At 46.3% G+C, this 18,826-nt stretch overlaps 1 protein-coding gene across 2 annotated transcripts in view; it reads left to right on the top strand.

The window, feature by feature from the left end:
- Positions 1-18,826, top strand: part of ASMTL (acetylserotonin O-methyltransferase like) — a 94,842-nt gene that overhangs the window by 15,388 nt on the left and 60,628 nt on the right. For both annotated transcript variants that reach the window (XM_029603637.1, XM_029603638.1), the window contains exons 4-7: positions 616-663; positions 1,385-1,449; positions 2,386-2,450; positions 5,648-5,756. In XM_029603637.1, the coding sequence (XP_029459497.1) occupies positions 616-663; positions 1,385-1,449; positions 2,386-2,450; positions 5,648-5,756 (287 nt within the window). The remainder of the gene's footprint in view (positions 1-615; positions 664-1,384; positions 1,450-2,385; positions 2,451-5,647; positions 5,757-18,826) is intronic.

The following is an 18,826-nucleotide window of genomic DNA, read 5'->3' as shown; positions in this document are numbered from 1 at the left end:
ATATGCATGTATTACTGAACTTATTTGCACCCTTTCACCCCTGTAAATTAATTCACGCAAGTGAAATTGAACTTGCATGTTTCTGCTTTTTGGGTAGTCTGTCTGGGTGAACCTGTGGGGGTTAGGGACTGGTGATTCCAAGTAATCATGCAAGTATTTTCAAAACAGTATACGTGCATACTTTATAAAATACCTGCTCCATTTAATTTTAGATGTTTATTTGTGCAGTGCCATGATTAATTTGTGTGTAAAATATATATGCATATGTATAAAATCGGTAGCGAAAGTATATTTTCTTGCACTGGAAATGTGTGTACTGAAACAAACATAAATACTGCATATTTCTGCTCTGGAAGTATTTTATAAATTGTGCAGCTTCTACCACACAATTTACAGAATACTAGCATTAATCTTTGCATGTCTATGCATGCAAATGCTGTACCACGAATAGGTTTGAAAGTTAGGCTGCCATTGTTATTTCTGTTGTACAAAGATACTGGATAAATGATTGGTTTATAACAGACCTAAAGAAGTTTCTTCTTTGCGTAATATTCCGAATAGCTAAGTAAATGTTTGGCAGCTTTTTTCCTTCTGAAAATCTATTATATTTTCCAGAAACATCGCAAAACACCAGATATTGTAATAGGAGCAGATACTATTGTGGTAAGCTGTAATATATAGAATTTTTAGGAATTTCTTCCTTATACTTTTCATAGAAAGACGTCTTATATCCAACATTTACCTCTTTTATAATGTGGCAGATTATTCTTCTTAGATTTGTATAGTGAAATAAATAACTGAAATCAGTTTGTTTTATCCTAATTTATAAGCTGTATGCTTATTTAATAAAAATATTTATAAAATATGTAAAAATGTCTGTCTGATCAGACAGCAAGAATGACCATGGCTTGCTAGGACTAATTTCATTGTTAACTTTGGGCTTGACAGTAAGTCACTTTTGTTGATTCAAAAAACCTTGATGTTGCCAGTATGAAATTCCAGCTGACTTCTGCACCTTTCACTGATTTAAAAATCAAATATTTACACAGTCAGCATTTGTAATGTCACTCTTTTTAGGATATTTTTTTTTTTAGTATAGACTATCTTTTCCCATAGTTATGGGAAGAATTTTTGGATTAAGTACAACACATAGCAAGGTAGTTAAGACATATATTTAACTGGGTCAAAAAATACTGCAGTTATATACCGTACTACTGGAAGTATACGGATATATCCCTAGGAGTAGAAATAAAGTAAATTTTAAATGGGTTTTTAATGTTGGTACCATGCCTTTTTTTTTTTTTTTTTTACAAGTTTAATCTATGAAGAGGCCCAAATGTTTGCATTTGTTTATTTTTTTAAAAATTCACTTTTTGTATTTTAGACTTTGGAAGATGCTATCCTTGAAAAGCCAGTCGACAAGCAGGATGCCTATAACATGCTGTCAAGGTTTGCAGTTTTAATGAAGTTGTTTGTGCAGCTGAACGTAGTTCTAAATCTTTTAGAATCCTGTTGACGTGTATGGATACATTGAAATGCAGAGTTCCCCAGTACCATCAAACCCTCTCACAGGATAGTCCCTGGATTATATGCAGTTTTTAGTGTAATTGTAGGTTCTGCTTTCTCAGCCCATCTCTGTAACAAAAATCTGCCTTGTTTGGGTTGAATTAGGATCTGTGCAATAATTGATAGGCATGAAAGAACTCTCAACTTTTTTTGTTTTTAAATTTACAATCCTCTAGATTCTTCCCTGACAGAGAAGAGCTCAGTTTGAAATGTATTGCTTTTCTCTTCCTGTTTCCATGTTTTTTTCAGAAGGGAGGGTTTAACAGATCCTCAGTAAAAGTAGCACACTGGCTCCTTCCTTCATTACTGGGTAGAATGCAGTGATGATGATGCCAGATGGATAGTGACACGCTAGTTTTATTTATAAAATGGAAGTGGAGGTCCAACCCGCTCTCTCCCTGCTCCTACTGAGATGCTCTGCTAGTAACATTGCGAACACTGGTGCCATGGCTTATTGGGTTTGCGTGAAATGAAGGTGCCACAGATATAAAAGGTGTCTTAGAAGCAGAAAACAAAGTGAATATTTGAGGTGAAAGTATTATAAGATGCTTTTTTGCCTCAGAAATTTTTTTTTTTTAACAAAAAAAAGAAGTTGGCAAATGTGCTTAATTCAGTGAATGAACACACAGCCTTTGGAATTCAGTTAAGGGAGGTTTTTCCTTATGCAAAGTGCTATAAGGAATTTAAAAAAAAATTATCTGGGAAGTTTACAAAAGCTTGCAACAGTTTATCAAGTTATTTTGATGCTTAGGATGAGAGAAACATTTACAGTATACAACCCTTTGTAAACTAATGTGGATTCTGTCTTTCATTTTGTAGGATGAGTGGAAAGGAACATAGCGTCTTTACTGGGGTTGCCATAGTTCACTGCAGAAGTAAAAATGGTAATTTCATGGGTTATTTTTTTAAACAAAATTTGAGATCCCTTTGCATTTTAAACAAATATATAAGTTGTTGCTGCTTTTGTTACCAGGGAAATGGACTCCTTGTGTGGGGGACTCTCCTGTGCACAGTACCTACATCTTCAATCTTTTTGTTCTGAGCACTGTTAGCAGTTTGCCCTCCCAGATCGATTATTTTTCCATCTTAGTGGCTGCTCATTAACTGGGACAACTTCTTCCTTTTTATTTTTTGAGTGGATAGTAAATGGCCACAGCCCTTTATTACAGACCTTCCAGAGGAACCTAATCTGGTAGCTGTAGCCAATTTAACACTTTCCTGCCCCTGGGGAGGTGCCCTCACAGCCCATACATCCATTACTTTCATGGCCTTCGAAGGCCTACCGTAAGCTGTTGAAGTCTTACGGGGGAGGGGGTTGCCAGGCTATAGGCAGTAAACCGCTCGCAGCAAGACTGCCAGGCATAAGCAGCAGTATGATCATCTAGGGTGCTGTCTTGGAAGAACCACACTGGTGGCCAAGGGATTGCTTCCATGCAACTTCCTTGCTCTCTGTTTGGAAGTGACGAGCTGCACCAGTGGTAACTCATGATGCAGGCCATAACTAGACCTGGTACTTGCCCCACAATCTCTGCTCCAAGAACCATGCGGATCTCCCAGCTTTCCTGGCCAGACCATCATATGGCTCACTATCTTGGAAAATCAAAGATGTGAAATCCACAAAATTAGTCAAGAATTCATACCACCACCACTGCTCATCACCACCACCACTTCACTAGTTATCCTGGAATGTGGACCTAAAAAAAAGCCATCAGTGCTATATAGTACCTGAGAAAATTTGCCAAATCAAAAACCCTACCCCCTTGCTTTACATCAGAACTAAAGGAACTGAAATAAGTGTGAAGAAGGCTAGAACAAAGGTTTGGCACGGAAATATGACAGAAATGAGGGCAGATGACATCACACTATTACATTTATTTAATATTTTAGGAAATTACATATACCATTAAAGTCCTCCTTTTTTATATTTGTGTGTATTAGCTTGGCTTTGGTTAATTTTGGCCAACTGTTGACCTGGGAATGATTTATAAACCTACTTGATAATTATTTCTAAAATAGGTTATATGCGAATATTGTAATACCCTCAGAAATCATTGTCTGCAATTCAGGTTTTTGTTTTTGTTTTTTTTTTCTTACACACTTGTTTCCTTTGCTTAAAAACAGATTGATAAAAAAAAATTGCTAGTAGCCAGTCAGGTGTCTTAGCCACAGAACGGAGAGCTGTATTGGACAAGATTCAGGTTAGGGTAATCCATCTGACAGGGTTAATGCACCAAATGCAAAGTTGATGTGCTTAGAGGTTGTGTTGAAATTAGCCTGGTCAGCCCCTACTAATACACAAGAAGCACTGAAGTGTTCCCATCTCTGGGAGCCAGGCCCCTGCTTACTGGGAGTTATAATTCTCCATTGCAGTTTTCAGAGGGAAATAGAAAACATGGGAATAAAATTGAATTGCTCGGCACAGATCTATGACTTAGGCCATAGTGTTATGTTGCAGGAGAGTCTGCATTAGATCTCTCATTTGCCAGGGCTGGTGCCACAGAGATGGATCTGGGTAGAGGGTTGGAACTATTATGATGGTCCCTGTTGACCAACAAGCAGGCTTGAGGATGTATTTTGAAGGAAGCATTCTCCAACCCAAGGGCCGGTAAGTATCCCTGAGGTTGTCTGGGCATGCTGTCTAGGAGGGAGGGGGTTTGAAGATGGAGGGTGAAAAGGAAAAAGATGGGAAAAATGAGCTCTTGAATTAGAACAAATCCTATTGAGGTGTTTTGGCATTGCCTTAAGTGTAGGAGCATCAGCATCTAATATTTCCACCGTCAATAGACCGCTAAAAATATCTGCTATGTTTTTAAGACTTTTGAAAGAAAACAGAACATTCAATGTGAAGAAATGTTAGACCTGTTTTAATTGATATTGCTATTTTGTGGACTTTTTGGGGGAGGAGAGTGCAGAAAAGCTTTGTGTGTGTGGGGGGGGGGGGGGTTTGTGTGTTTTGTTTGTTAAACGGCATAGTTCATATCTTGTTAGGATTGCTAAATTTGCCTGTCCATGGTCATGTATATGAGAGGCTCTGGTTGAAAGACTCTCATGACAACAGAACCTGGCAAAAAATGTGCCCAGGAGACATTTTTGCTGGGTCCAGTTTCCTTATAGATGCAGGGTTTCATTTGTTGGGAGATGCCCTTGAATGCAGTTCTGCCACATTTTTAGACTTAAGAGGTAGAGCAGCAGGGGTGTCCTGCACCAGCCCCACCTCTAGGCAGCCTGCAGGGAAGAGGGCGAGTCTGGAGTAAACAGAGCAGCTATACTCCACTCCCTAATCCAGTCTCTTCCCTCCCGTTCCCCCTCACCACCTCTTCTGCAGGAAACAGGAGCAGAAGGGGTGATACAGAAGCAGATGCTGCAGAGTAAAAAAAAAAAAAATGCCCAAAAAGGGCTAGGATTAGCCCACTTTTTTGAAACTTATGAGCAATAGTGCCAGTCAAAGTTTCATCCCTGGCCTTGATAAGCACTAGAGCTCACAAGTTTCAAACTTGTGCTAATTCAACCCCTTTTTGTGGCTGTTACCCAGGACTTAATTTCTGCTGGAACAACCCAGAATGGCATTCTGCCACTTTTTTTTTTTTTTTTTCCCAGGACCTAAGGAAACACAGAGCCGGCAGTGTAAATCAGTTCTGCCTCCCCCATTACCAGTTCCCTGCAGAATGCCCCAGCCCCATTCCACCTGCCTTCCGACCGCTCCGCAGTTCCACTTCCTTTTGTCTACAAATTTAAGCCCTGCATAGATGTAGTATAGAACATGCCTACTTTGTGTTATACTTCCAGTTCACATATTATCAGGGTGGAGTGGAGGAGTAGCCTAGTGGATAGAGCAGTGGGCCCTGAACCAGGTAAGTCAGGATTCAAATCCTGTTGCCACTCTTTGTGACCTTGGGCAAGTCACTTCAGCCTCCATTGTCTCAGGTACAAAATAAGATTGAGTTCTTTGGGGGATAGAAAAATTCCTACAACACATTCAGTAATCTGCTTCAAAGTGCCTGAAAACAATATAAATCAAATAACATTAAAAAAAAAAGTCTGTTTTACAGTTTTGTGGCTCACATTAGGATTCTATTTACAGATAATGAACTAGAGACTGACGTGATTGATTTTTATGAAGAGACAAAGGTCAAGTTTGCTGACTTGTCTGAGGACCTTTTGCGAGAATATGTTGACAGTGGTGAACCAATGTAGGTATTTAACTGAGCTCTCATTTAATAAGAGCAGTTAGCAGGATTTTTCTAAAGCCACCTTTTTGGAAGATGGAGTGTGCAGTGTATTTTTATTTTTTATTTTAAATCTTCCAGTGTGGGATCTGTTGGTGTCGTGTTTTCTCTGTTGCCGGTCATATGGTAGACCCAGGTTTAAGAAACTTCGGGCCCCTGCTGATCAGACTGACAAGGGCTGGGAGCATCACATAGATGTCCTCTTTGACCAGATGGGGTTGGGCTACAGTGTGACAACAGAGGTGAAAGTGAGAGGGAGTGGCTCTAGGGAGAAAAATAGGGAGCTAATGGTGGCTTCTTTCTACTATGTCCCACTTCTATGGAGAATCTGACTATGGGAAGGGTAATGAGGCAAGTGTGAAGTTTGGAAGAAATGTGACAAGCCAGCCTACCTGATTGGGGGGAAAATAGCTAAAAAATAAAATGTTCCTTTACAATCTTTTATTAAAGCCCTGTAAATACTGCTGTAGATAAGAACAACCCATAAGATACAACCTTAAAAGTGTGTCAGATGCAAGCCCTGAAGCCACAGTTCCCTGTTCGTACCCGTATCAGTCCAGACAGTGGCTATGTCCCCCTTCCAGCAGATGGAGTCGGAGAAAACGTCGAAGGGTGCTCCCTTATAAGCTAGTGCACCCTCTGTTACCCTTCAGTATCCTTCTCTCTCCAGCTGATGAGAGCGGCTGAACTTTAGTTCCCCACTAAGAATTCTGGAAAGCTAGATTTAGGGATCTTTCTCTAATTGCTTGGCTTCCTTCTTTTCTTGGATGGATCAAGGTTGACAGTCTAGTTTTTACAAAAAAAATAAAAATAGAGAGAGAGAGATAAGTTAGCTTCTTGACTTTGTGCTTTTACTACATAATGCTTATCTGGCCAGACTGGGGCAGCAGCAGGATTCAGCATCAGGGCCTTCTCCTAAGGTAAGCAGGATGGCTGATTCCCCCCCCCCCCCCCTCCAGGTCCTACGGGGGACCCCAGGAGTAGGGGTTCCCCCAAGGTACTTCTAGGGTCCGGGTGGTCCATCATCCTCCGGAGAGTTCGAATCCTCGTCCCGACCCAGACCTAGATGAGCCCTCTCCAATGGCTCAGATGGAAGGAGATGATCCTAGAGTACTGCATCTCTTCTAGAGGGATGAGTTGAACCCTCTCATCCCATATGTCCTGCAGGAATTGGATATTGAGGGCTCCACAGGATCCTCCAGGGCCTACTCCACCTGAGAAGGGGGACCCCATGCTGGCAGGTCTGTGTCCACAGACGAGGTCTTTTCCTTCTTATCTTGTGCTTCTTCAATTATTGTCCAGGGAATGGGATTCCCCTGAGGCATCCTTTAAGGTGGGTAGAGCTATGGATAAGTTATACCCTCTCCCAGACTATTTCCTGGAGCTCCTCAAGGTTCCCAAAGTGGACACAGCTATATCTGCTGTGACGAAAAGAACAACCATTCCGGTGACTGGAAGTGCCGCTCTGCGAGATCTGCAGGATAGAAAGCTCGAAGTTTATCTCAAGAGAGTTCGAGGTGACCGCTCTGGGTGTCAGAGCGGCGATCTGTAGCTCCCTCATGCAACAAGCAGGTCTCCAATGGGTCCAACAGCTGCTCAGTATGCAGGAGCTACCTCCTGAAGAAGCGCAACAGGCAGACCGCCTGGAGGCCGTGATAGCGTATGGAGCAGATGCTCTATATATTGGCTCTATATATTGGCATCTCAGAGACATGGTGGAAAGAGGATAACCAATGGGACAGTGCTATACCAGGGTACAAATTATATCGCAATGACAGAGAGGAGCACTCGGGAGGAGGTGTAGCGCTTTATGTCCGGGATGGCATAGAGTCCAACAGGATAAACATCCTGCATGAGACTAAATACAAAATTGAATCTTTATGGGTAGAAATCCCTTGTGTGTCGGGGAAGACTATAGTGATAGGGGTATACTACCGTCCACCTGGTCAAGATGGTGAGACTGACAGTGAAATGCTAAGAGAAATTAGGGAAGCTAACCAAATTGGTAGTGCAGTAATAATGGGAGACTTCAATTACCCCAATATTGACTGGGTAAATGTATCATCGTGTCACGCTAGAGAGATAACGTTCCTGGATGGAATAAATGATAGCTTTATGGAGCAATTGGTTCAGGAACCGACGAGAGAGGGATCAATTTTAGATCTAATTCTCAGTGGAGCACAGGACTTGGTGAGAGAGGTAACTGTGGTGGGGTCGCTTGGCAATAGTGATCATAATATGATCAAATTTGATTTAATGACAGGAAGAGGAACAGTGTGCAAATCCAAGGCTCTCGTGCTAAACTTTCAAAAGAGAAACTTTGATAAAATGAGAAAAATTGTTAGAAAAAAACTGAAAGGAGCAGCTACAAAAGTAAAAAATGTCCAAGAGGCGTGGTCATTGTTAAAAAAAATACCATTCTAGAAGCACAGTCCAGATGTATTCCACACATTAAGAAAGGTGGAAAGAAGGCAAAACGATTACCGGCATGGTTAAAAGGGGAGGTGAAAGAAGCTATTTTAGCCAAAAGATCTTCATTCAAAAATTGGAAGAAGGATCCAACAGAAGAAAATAGGATAAAGCATAAATGTTGGCAAGATAAATGTAAGACATTGATAAGACAGGCTAAGAGAGAATTTGAAAAGAAGTTGGCTGTAGAGGCAAAAACTCACAGTAAAAACTTTTTAAAATATATCCGAAGCAGAAAGCCTGTGAGGGAGTCAGTTGGACCGTTAGATGATCGAGGGGGTTAAAGGGGCACTTAGAGAAGATAAGGCCATCGCGGAAAGATTACATGATTTCTTTGCTTCAGTGTTTACTGAAGAGGATGTTGGGGAGGTACCCGTAATGGAGAAGGTTTTCATGGGTAATGATTCAGATGGACTGAATCAAATCATGGTGAACCTAGAAGATGTGGTAGGCCTGATTGACAAACTGAAGAGTAGTAAATCACCCGGACCGGATGGTATACACCCCAGAGTTCTGAAGGAACTAAAAAATGAAATTTCAGACCTATTAGTAAAAATTTGTAACTTATCATTAAAATCATCCATTGTACCTGAAGACTGGAGGATAACAAATGTAACCCCAATATTTAAAAAGGGCTCCAGGGGCGATCCGGGAAACTACAGACCGGTTAGCCTGACTTCAGTGCCAGGAAAAATAGTGGAAAGTCTTCTAAACATCAAAATCACAGAACATATATAGAAAGACATGGTTTAATGGAACAAAGTCAGCATGGCTTTACCCAGGGTAAGTCTTGCCTCACAAATCTGCTTCACTTTTTTGAAGGAGTTAATAAACATGTGGATAAAGGTGAACCGGTAGATATAGTATACTTGGATTTTCAGAAGGCGATTGACAAAATTCCTCATGAGAGGCTTCTAGGAAAAGTAAAAAGTCATGGGATAGGTGGCAATGTCCTTTCATGGATCGCAAACTGGCTAAAAGACAGGAAACAGAGAGTAGGATTAAATGGACAATTTTCTCAGTGGAAGGGAGTGGACAGTGGAGTGTCTCAGGGATCTGTATTGGGACCCTTACTGTTCAATATATTTATAAATGATCTGGAAAGAAATACGACGAGTGAGATAATCAAATTTGCAGATGACACAAAATTGTTCAGAGCAGTTAAATCACAAGCAGATTGTGATAAATTGCAGGAAGACCTTGTGAGACTGGAAAATTGGGCATCCAAATGGCAGATGAAATTTAATGTGGATAAGTGCAAGGTGATGCATATAGGGAAAAATAACCCATGCTATAATTACACAATGTTGGGTTCCATATTAGGTGCTACAACCCAAGAAAGAGATCTAGGTGTCATAGTGGATAACACATTGAAATCGGTTCAGTGTGCTGCGGCAGTCAAAAAAGCAAACAGAATGTTGGGAATTATTAGAAAGGTAATGGTGAATAAAACGGAAAATGTCATAATGCCTCTGTATCGCTCCATGGTGAGACCGCACCTTGAATACTGTGTACAATTCTGGTTGGCGCATCTCAAAAAAGATATAATTGCGATGGAGAAGGTATAGAGAAGGGCTACCAAAATGATAAGGGGAATGGAACAACTCCCCTATGAGGAAAGACTAAAGAGGTTAGGACTCTTCAGCTTGGAGAAGAGACGACTGAGGGGGGGATATGATAGAGGTGTTTAAAATCATGAGAGGTCTAGAATGGGTAGATGTGAATTGGTTATTTACTCTTTCGGATAGTTGAAAGACTAGGGGGCACTCCATGAACTTAGCATGGGGCACATTTAAAACTAATCGGAGAAAGTTCTTTTTTACTCAACACACAATTAAACTCTGGAATTTGTTGCCAGAGGATGTGGTTAGTGCAGTTAGTTTAGCTGTGTTTAAAAAAGAATTGGATAAGTTCTTGGAGAAGTCCATTACCTGCTATAAGTTCACCTAGAGAATAGTCACTGCCATTAGCAATGGTAACATGGAATAGACTTAGTTTTTGGGTACTTGCCAGGTTCTTATTGCCTGGATTGGCCACTGTTGGAAGCAGGATGCTGGGCTTGATGGACCCTTGGTCTGACCCAGTATGGCATTTTCTTATGTTCTTATATATGACCATCTCAGAGTTCTGGCCAGATTTATGATCTCAGCAGTCTCGGCCAGACGCCTCCTCTGTCTCTGCAACTGGTTGGCGGATTCCTCCTCCAAGACACAGTTGGGATCTCTACCCTTCAAAGGGAAATTACTCTGGAGATGATCTGGATTAGATTATCAAGTCCCTCGGAGAGAATAAGGTGCATAAGCTGCCGGAGGATCGGCCGTGGGCTACTAGGACATTCAGTTCCACCAGAAGCCGTTTCCGTATTCAACGATGTTTTCGTCAAACCAGACTGGCTGCACATCGTCCGCCTTCTTCACATTCTCAGTCCTGGTCTCATTCCTTTCGAGGCCAGAAGCCAGCCCGGGATAGTCTTGTCCAGGGGGCAGCTTCCGAATCTTTACAATGAAGCCATGCCAGCCCACTCCTCGATCCCCAGGATAGGGGGATGGCTCTCCCTCTTCTACGAGGAGTGGGTCAAGATTACCTCAGATCAGTGGGTCCTGGATATTCTAAGGCACGGCTACATGTTAGAATTTGCCCGACCTCTAAGAGACAGATTCCTCTTCTCTCCCTGTGGACTGCTATGGAAACAACACATAGTACGTCAGACACTCGGCAGGCTTCTGGCCCTTGAAGCAATTCTACCGGTACCTGCGACGGAAGAGGGGTCCGGCCATTATTCTGTCTACTTTGTAGTCCCCAAGAAGGAGGGCTCCTTCCACCCGATCTTGGATTTCAAGATGGTCAACAAAGCCCTCAGGGTTCCACACTTCAGGATGGAAACCTTGCACTCAGTGATAGTGGCGGTGCACTGCAGAGAATTTCTGGCCTCCTTGGATCTGACGGAGGATTATCTTCACATTCCCATCCTCAAGGCACATCAGTGCTTCCTTCGCTTCAAGATTCTGGGACATCATTTTCAATTCCAGGCCCTGCCCTTTGGCCTGGCGACCGCTTCCCGTACTTTCACAAAAGTAATGGTAGTGATGGCGGCAGCCCTCAGAAGGGAGGGAATTCTGGTCCACCCCTATTTGGAAGACTGGCTCATTGGAGCAAAGTCCCTGGTCCAGTGTCAGCGGGCAATCGACAGAGTGTATCTCGTTCAATCCCTCGGATGGGTAGTCAATTTCTCCAGAAGCAGTCTTACTCTATCTCAGTCTCTGGACTTCCTGGGAGCACGCTTCGATACAGCTGCAGGCAAGGTACTCCTGGGCCCAGGCGCTCATCTCTCAGGTGCAGTGCTTCACTTGCCTCTCTCTTCCCACAGCTTGGGATTATCTCCAGGTTCTGGGCTCTATGGCTTCCACTATCGATCTGCTTTCTTGGGCTTTTGCGCATATGCGTCCTTTGCAGAGAGCCTCGCTCTCTCACTGGAAGCCGGTGTCTCGGGAGTTTCAGGCCATCCTACCACTTCCGGAGAGGACCAAGGACAGTCTGGCCTGGTGGCTCAACCCAGATCATTTGTTACAGTGGGTGATTGTCACTACAGATGCCAGTCTTTCTGGCTAGGGAGCTGTGTGTCAGACAAAATCGGCACAGGAGAAGTGGATGGCGTTACAAGCAACCTGGCCGATCAATCGCTTGGAGACCAGAGCGGTACGGCTGGCGTTGAAGCGTTTCCTCCCCCTCGTCCATCATCGGGCAGTTCGGATACTGTCAGACAACGCAACTACTGTCGCGTACATCAATCGTCAAGGGGGATAAGAGTCGTCACGTTTCTCAGGAGATGGACAGGTTGATGGCATGGGTGGAGATCCACCTCTTCCACCTAGCAGCTTCCCACATCTCAGGAGTGGACAACGTTCATGCCGACTTCTTGAGTCATCAACGCATAGATTCCGGGGAGTGGGAACTCTCCAAGGAAGCGGTGGCACTTCTATTCGGCCGATGGGAAACCCCCCCCCACCTGAACCTGATGGCCACCTCACGGAACGCGAAGGCACCGCGATTCTTCAGTTGCAGAAGAGAGCACCGCGCAGAGGGAGTGAATGCCTTAGTCCTTCCCTGGCCACAGCACCTTCTCATCTATATGTTCCCACCATGGCCCCTGGTGGGAAGAGTGCTCCAGAGAATAGAGATCCACCAAGGTCCGGTAATACTGGTGGCGCCAGAATGGCCACGTTGGCCGTGGTTCGCGGACTTGATCAACCTTGCAGTGGATGGTCCTCTTTGCCTGGGACATCTGCCATGCTTACCGCGCCAGGGTCCAATATTTTTCGACCAGGCAGATTGCTTCTGTCTTGCGGCCTGGCTTTTGAGAGGCACCGGCTGAGAAGGCGAGGATACCCGGAGACCGTGATTTCGACTCTCCTCAAGGCTAGGAAGACTTCTATGTCCATCTCCTATGTCTGGGTAAGGAAGGTTTTTGAGACCTGGTGTGGCTCCATAGCTGTCTCGCTGCAGAGCCACCTCAGTGGCTCAGATACTGTCTTTCGTACAGCAGGGCCTGCAGAAGGGATTGGCCTACAATTCCCTGAGGGTGCAGGTGGCTGCCCTTGAATCCTTGATCCATCACAGAGAGGGAGACCCTCTTTCCTCTCACCCGGACATTGTCCAATTTCTTAAGGGAGTGAAGTACGTAAAGCCTCTGGTACGTGCCCTGTGTCCCTCCTGGAGCCTCAACTTAGTTCTTCGGATTTTAGGCGGACCACCTTTGAACCGCTTCGCTCCGCTACCCTCAAGGATCTCACGCTCAAGACGGTCTTCCTAGTGGCTATTTGTTCTGCCTGCAGGATTTCGGAGCTTCAAGCACTATCTTGCAGGGAGCCCTACCTCCGTTTCATGGATTCAGGAGTTTCCTTGCGCACGGTGCCCTCTTTCCTACCCAAAGTTGTTTCCGCGTTCCATATGGATCAGTCTGTGGAACTCCCATCCTTCTCGGTTGATGATTCACGAGATCTACGCAAGTTTGATGTCAAGCGTATCCTCATTCGCTATCTGGAAGTCACTTATGATTTTTGCTTGTCGGATCATCTTTTTGGACCCAAAAAACAAAGCAGAAGCAGATTCAATATGGCTAGCAGCGATAAACACGAAGAGAAGGATTGGTAAAAAGGACTTTTATTGAATCTTGCCCGACTCTGGCCGAGTTTCGCTCTTCTAGGAGCTGCCTCGTCGTGGAGTATAGTAATGACTGTCATTACTATACTCCACAACGTGCCGCAGCTTTGCTGTTAACAAATGAGTATATATTGATGTTGAAACAATTGCTATATTAGTGAGGTTTCAAGCAATAAGTATACTTCTCATACATAGTTCCCATGTATGAAAAGATACAACTTTCAATACCTTATAATTCTTAAAAAAAAAAAATAGTGTGCCCGTGGAAGAGCCAACAGATGTGGCTGATAAGCCCCTGAGGCAGCTCCTAGAAGAGCAAAACTCGGCCAGAGTAGGGCAAGATTCAATAAAAGTCCTTTTTACCGATCCTTCTCTTCCTTGACCTTTGGAGTGGCCCAAAGAAGGGGTCCAAGGCTTCGAAAACCACAATTGCTCACTGGTTGAAAGAAGCTATCTCGGCAGCGTATATTCGTACTGGTCGACAGCCTCCGGTGGGCATCAAGGTCCATTCCAGTACGTACCCGGATCAGTCCAGACTCCTGGGTTCCCCCCCCCTAGCAGATGGAGACACAAGTTTAACAACAAAACTGTGCCTTATCTAGGATGGTGCCACCTACAGTCTGGCAGTATTCTTCTGTCTCCAGCAGGTGGAGGAGGTGCAAAACCTACAGTCTGTACTGAGACCTAGGATAGATTTAAAGACAGTGTTAGTTTAGGTTAAAATAAAATAGATAATTACAGGAGAGGGACCGCAGTGATTTGCCTGCAGGTCACAGTCTCCCACCTCCCAGGGGGTTGTGAGGTCCTGAGGGGACCATCCCCCCCCCTGATTTCAGAGGCAGCTGAAGTACAGGGTTGAGGACCCGATTGCCAGCTCTACTAACTACTGGGGGTGATACCGGGGAGCCCTGCTCACTCCCCCCCCCCAGTAGGTCCAGGACCCGGAGGCGACTGCAAGTATCTGTGTTAAACATCAGGTTTTTCTGTGTTCTTTTTTTTTCTGTGCCAGTTAAGCTCTCCCTTCCCTTCCAATCGCAGGGGGGTATTTTTGGTGCTGTTTCGCCGCGTTCCCAGGGGGCATCGATTTTATTTTTTCTTTTCCTGCCCGGTGCTAGCATGCCGAGGCGAGCTGCGTGTCGGGCCTGTGGCTCCGCGGGAGCGCGTTTGTTGCGCGACAATCTCTGCACCAGTTGCCTCTCTGAGGGAGAGGGGGCCTCCGTGGCACCAGGGAGGGTCATAGGTCGGGTCCAGTCGGTCACAGGCTTGTTCGGGGAGCTGCAGCCCCCGGTCCCTGATATTTTCCCGCGAAACGCGGGAATGGGCGCCATTTTGGGCTTGCTGGGGGCAGAGGTCAGCGGCCTCGGCAGTGCAGGGAGCAGAGGATCTCCCGCCGAGTTTATCACCGCAATGGAAGGTCCCTGAGGGGGACAATACCACGGATAAGGGCAGACAGGGTCCTGCGCCTGCCCCTGTAGAGGATATCGACGATTCGTCTTCTGAGTCTTCATTTTTGTCAGATTTTGTTCTATTAATGCATAAGGCCTTTAAGGCCTGGAAGGCGGGAAAAAAAGAGGTCTCATCATGGACTGTCAGGTCCCAGAAGCGGGCTAAGCCTGGCCCGGACGCGGGTCCGTCCTCGGGACAGCGGTTTCTCAACCTACGGACTCCTCGCCCGGATACGAATTCCTCCACGGACTCAGAGGGTCAGGAGGATGGGGATCTGCCTTCCCAGCCCCCGAGAGGGGTTGAGGGTGACACCAATCGGCGACAGGCCGGTCTGCGGGGGTCCCATGGGGCGGACGGAGATGATCGAAAGGTCGTCCGCCTCTTTCAACGAGACGAACTGGTCCGCTCATTCCAGCTATTATGGGGGAATTGGGTATTCCTCTCCCCCAGGAAGAATCTCTGTTAGGGGCTACGGACCCAGTGGTGTTGGGCCTGAGGGGTCCCCCCCCTCACCCTTCCCATTTCATTTTTCTGCCACAGATTTGCTCTTCAAGGAGTGGGACACTCCGGATTTGGGACTTAAGGTGGCAAAAGCGATGGATAAGCTCTATCCTCTACCGGAGGAAGCGTTGGAGCTTTTAAGAGTTACTAAGGTGGATGCCGCGGTGGCAGCGGTCACGAAAAAGGCCACCATTCCGGTTACTGGAGGTACGGCCCTTTAAGACCTCCAGGATCGCAAACTGGAGATCCAGCTGAAGAAGATATTTGAGGTCTCTGTGCTTGGCATCCGTGCGGCGATGTGCAGGAATTTTTCGTTGAGGGCAGGTCTGCGTTGGATGCAGCAGCTCCTGACGAATAATTCGCTCTCTCAAGAGGAAACATTACAGGCGGGGCAACTTGAGGCAGTGATTGCCTATAGTGCGGATGCCTTCTATGATCTATTTCGTACATCCACCAGAACCATGGTGTCGGCTGTGTCAGCGAGGCGGCTGCTGTGGTTACGCAACTGGGCAGCGAATGTGTCCTCTAAATCTCAATTGGGCTCTTTACCATTTAAGTGCAAGCTGCTCTTCGGAAAAGGACTGGAGGACCTAATACAGTCCTTGGGCGAGAACAAAGTGCATAGGTTGCCCGAGGATAGGCCGAAGTCCAGAGGAGGTCCTCTCGGGGGTCTGGTTCGTCCTTTAGAGACAATGCCAACAGACATATTCTCAGTCCTTTCGGGGGCGACGTTTCGGTCGGTCTGGCACAGGCCAGGGCACATCGGCCGGGAAGCCTTCCCAATGATGGGCGAACGGTCCATTCCTCAGTTCCTGTAGTGGGGGGCAGGCTGCTCTGTTTCACGAGGAGTGGGCCAAAATCACTTCGGATCAGTGGGTCCTATCCATGATGAGACACGGTTACACATTAGATTTTGTATGCCGTCCCCGACAATGGTTCCTGATCTCTCCATGCGGTCATGCAACAAAGCGCCGGGCAGTACAAAAGAGACGCAATGTTTCCTTGACCTCGGCGCCATCATTCCGGTTCCTCCGGCGGAGCTTCGAGGAGGTCGTTACTCCATTTACTTCGTGGTGCTGAAGAAAGAAGGGACCTTTCGGCCTATTCTCGATCTCAAGCGGGTGAACAAGTGTCTGCGGATTCCCCGCTTCCGCATGGAGACACTTCGGTCATTCATTGCGTCTGTTCGTCAGGGGGAATTTCTGTCCTCCCTGGATCTGACGGAGGCGTACTTACACATCAGGATTCGGACCGATCATCAGAGATTCTTGCGGTTTTCCGTCTTGGGGCATCACTACCAGTTTCAGGCTCTGCCGTTTGGTCTGGCTACCGCACCCAGGACGTTCACCAAAGTGATGGTGTTGGTAGCAGCGCAACTCCGCAGGGAAGGATTGTTAGTACATCTGTACCTGGACGATTGGCTGATTCGGGCGAAATCGGAGTTGCTTTGCCAGGAGGCAATAGATTTGGTACTTCAATTGCTGAAAACCCTCGGCTGGGTAGGCAACATATCCAAGAGTCGACTTGTTCCCTCCCAGTCCTTGGAGTTTTTGGGAGCTGTGTTCGACACTCGTCAGGGTACAGTGACCCTGATGGAGGAATGTATGGTCAAGGTCAAGTGTGCGCCTTGCTGGCCAGACCAGCTCCGAGAGTATGGGATTACTTGCAAGTCCTCTGTTCTATGACCTCGACCTTGGAATTAGTTCCCTGGGCATTCGCCCATATGCGTCCTTTACAATCGGCTTTGCTTTCCCTTTGGAACCCGGTTTCAGAGCAGTTTCATCTTTGTTTACCTGTGACAGAGTCAGCTCAGTCGAGTCTGGATTGGTGGCTACTGCCGGGCAACTTAAGGCGTGCAGTTCCTCTGGTGGTTCCGGACTTGGACGGTGGTCACTACGGATGCCAGCCTCTACGGCTGGGGAGGCGGTATGCCAACGGAAATCGGTACAGGGTCGGTGGTCCCAAGTGGAGGCCTAATGGTCCATCAACCGCCTGGAGACACGAGCAGTACGGTTGGCACTGCAAGCGTTCCTTCTGATTATCCGGGCCAGTCAGTCAGAATGCTGTCTGACAATGCGGCCACGGTGGCTTACATCAATCGTCAGGGCGGAACCAAGAGCAAACCGGTACTGTTGGAAGCTCGTCTATTAGTCACATGGGCGGAGCAGAACTTAGCCAGCATCGTGGCCGCGCACATTGCCAGCGTGGGGAACGTCCACGCGGACTTCCTCAGTAGACATTGTCTAGATCCCGGAGAATGGGAGCTTGCAGACGAAGCATTTCAGATCATTTGTGCCCAGTGGGGCACGCCCTGCATGGATTTGATGGCAACGTTCAAAAATGCCAAGGTTCCGCGGTTCTTCGCTCGTCGCAGTGACACAGGAGCGGAAGGTGTGGACGCTCTTGTACTTCCCTCGCCGAGGGATGTTCTGCTTTATGTGTTTCCACCTTGGCCCCTCATAGGCTGGACCCTTCGCTGAATAGAGTTACATCCGACGGAGGTGATTCTGGTAGCTCCCGAGTGGCCGAGGCGTCCTTGGTTTGCGGACCTGATCAATCTGGCCATAGAGGGTCCCTTGAGGTTTCCAGTACTGCCGCACTTGCTTCATCAGGGGTCCGTTTGTTTCGACCAGGTCGAACGCTTTTGTCTAGCGGCATGGCTTTTGAGAGGCAGCGGCTAAAGGCCAGAGGGTACTCAGATGCTATGGTGACGACGTTATTGCGGTCACATAAAGTCTCTACTTGTTTATCTTATGTACAAGTCTGGAAGGTCTTTGAGGCCTGGTATCATGCCAGAGATATTGCGCCTACCTGTGAGTTTCCTTCAGGCAGGATTGACAAAGGGATTATGTTGCAGTTCTTTACATGTTCAGGTTGCAGCGCTCTGTTCGTTATGGGGTAACATTCATGGTGTGGGCTTGGCTGCCCATCCCGATGTATCTCGTTTTCTTAAGGGAGCGAAGCAGTTGCGTCTGCCGGCGAGGCAACCGTGTCCTTCTTGGAATCTAAATTTGATCCTAAAAGCTTTGTGTGCGGCGCCCTTTGAACCATTGCACAGGGCGACTTTGAAGGAACTCATGTTGAAAGTGGTGTTCCTGGTGGCAATTGCGTCTGCACGCAGGCTATCGGAGATTCAGGCCTTTTCGTGCAGAGTCTGGTGTTTCCCTCCAGATGGTTCCTTCCTTTCTACCTAAGGTGGTGTCCTCATTCCATTTAAATCAGTCAGTGGAACTTCCCTCCTTTTCTGATTTGGATAGGTCGGATCCCATTGCTAAGGACCTGCGGAAGTTGGATGTGCTTAGGGTGTTGCTACACTATTTGGAAGTTACCAATGGTTTTCGGGTCTCGGATCATCTTTTTGTGCTCTGGAGTGGCCCGAGACGGGGTAACATGGCGTCTACGACAATAGCTCAATAGCTGAAGGAGACCATAAATTTTGCTTATTTATTGGGCGGTCG

This window comes from Rhinatrema bivittatum, chromosome 5 (assembly GCF_901001135.1).
Source record: "Rhinatrema bivittatum chromosome 5, aRhiBiv1.1, whole genome shotgun sequence".
NCBI classification, from domain to species: Eukaryota; Metazoa; Chordata; class Amphibia; order Gymnophiona; family Rhinatrematidae; genus Rhinatrema; species Rhinatrema bivittatum.
Note: the sequence above shows the minus strand (reverse complement) of the source record. Positions and strands in the feature narration are given on the sequence as shown.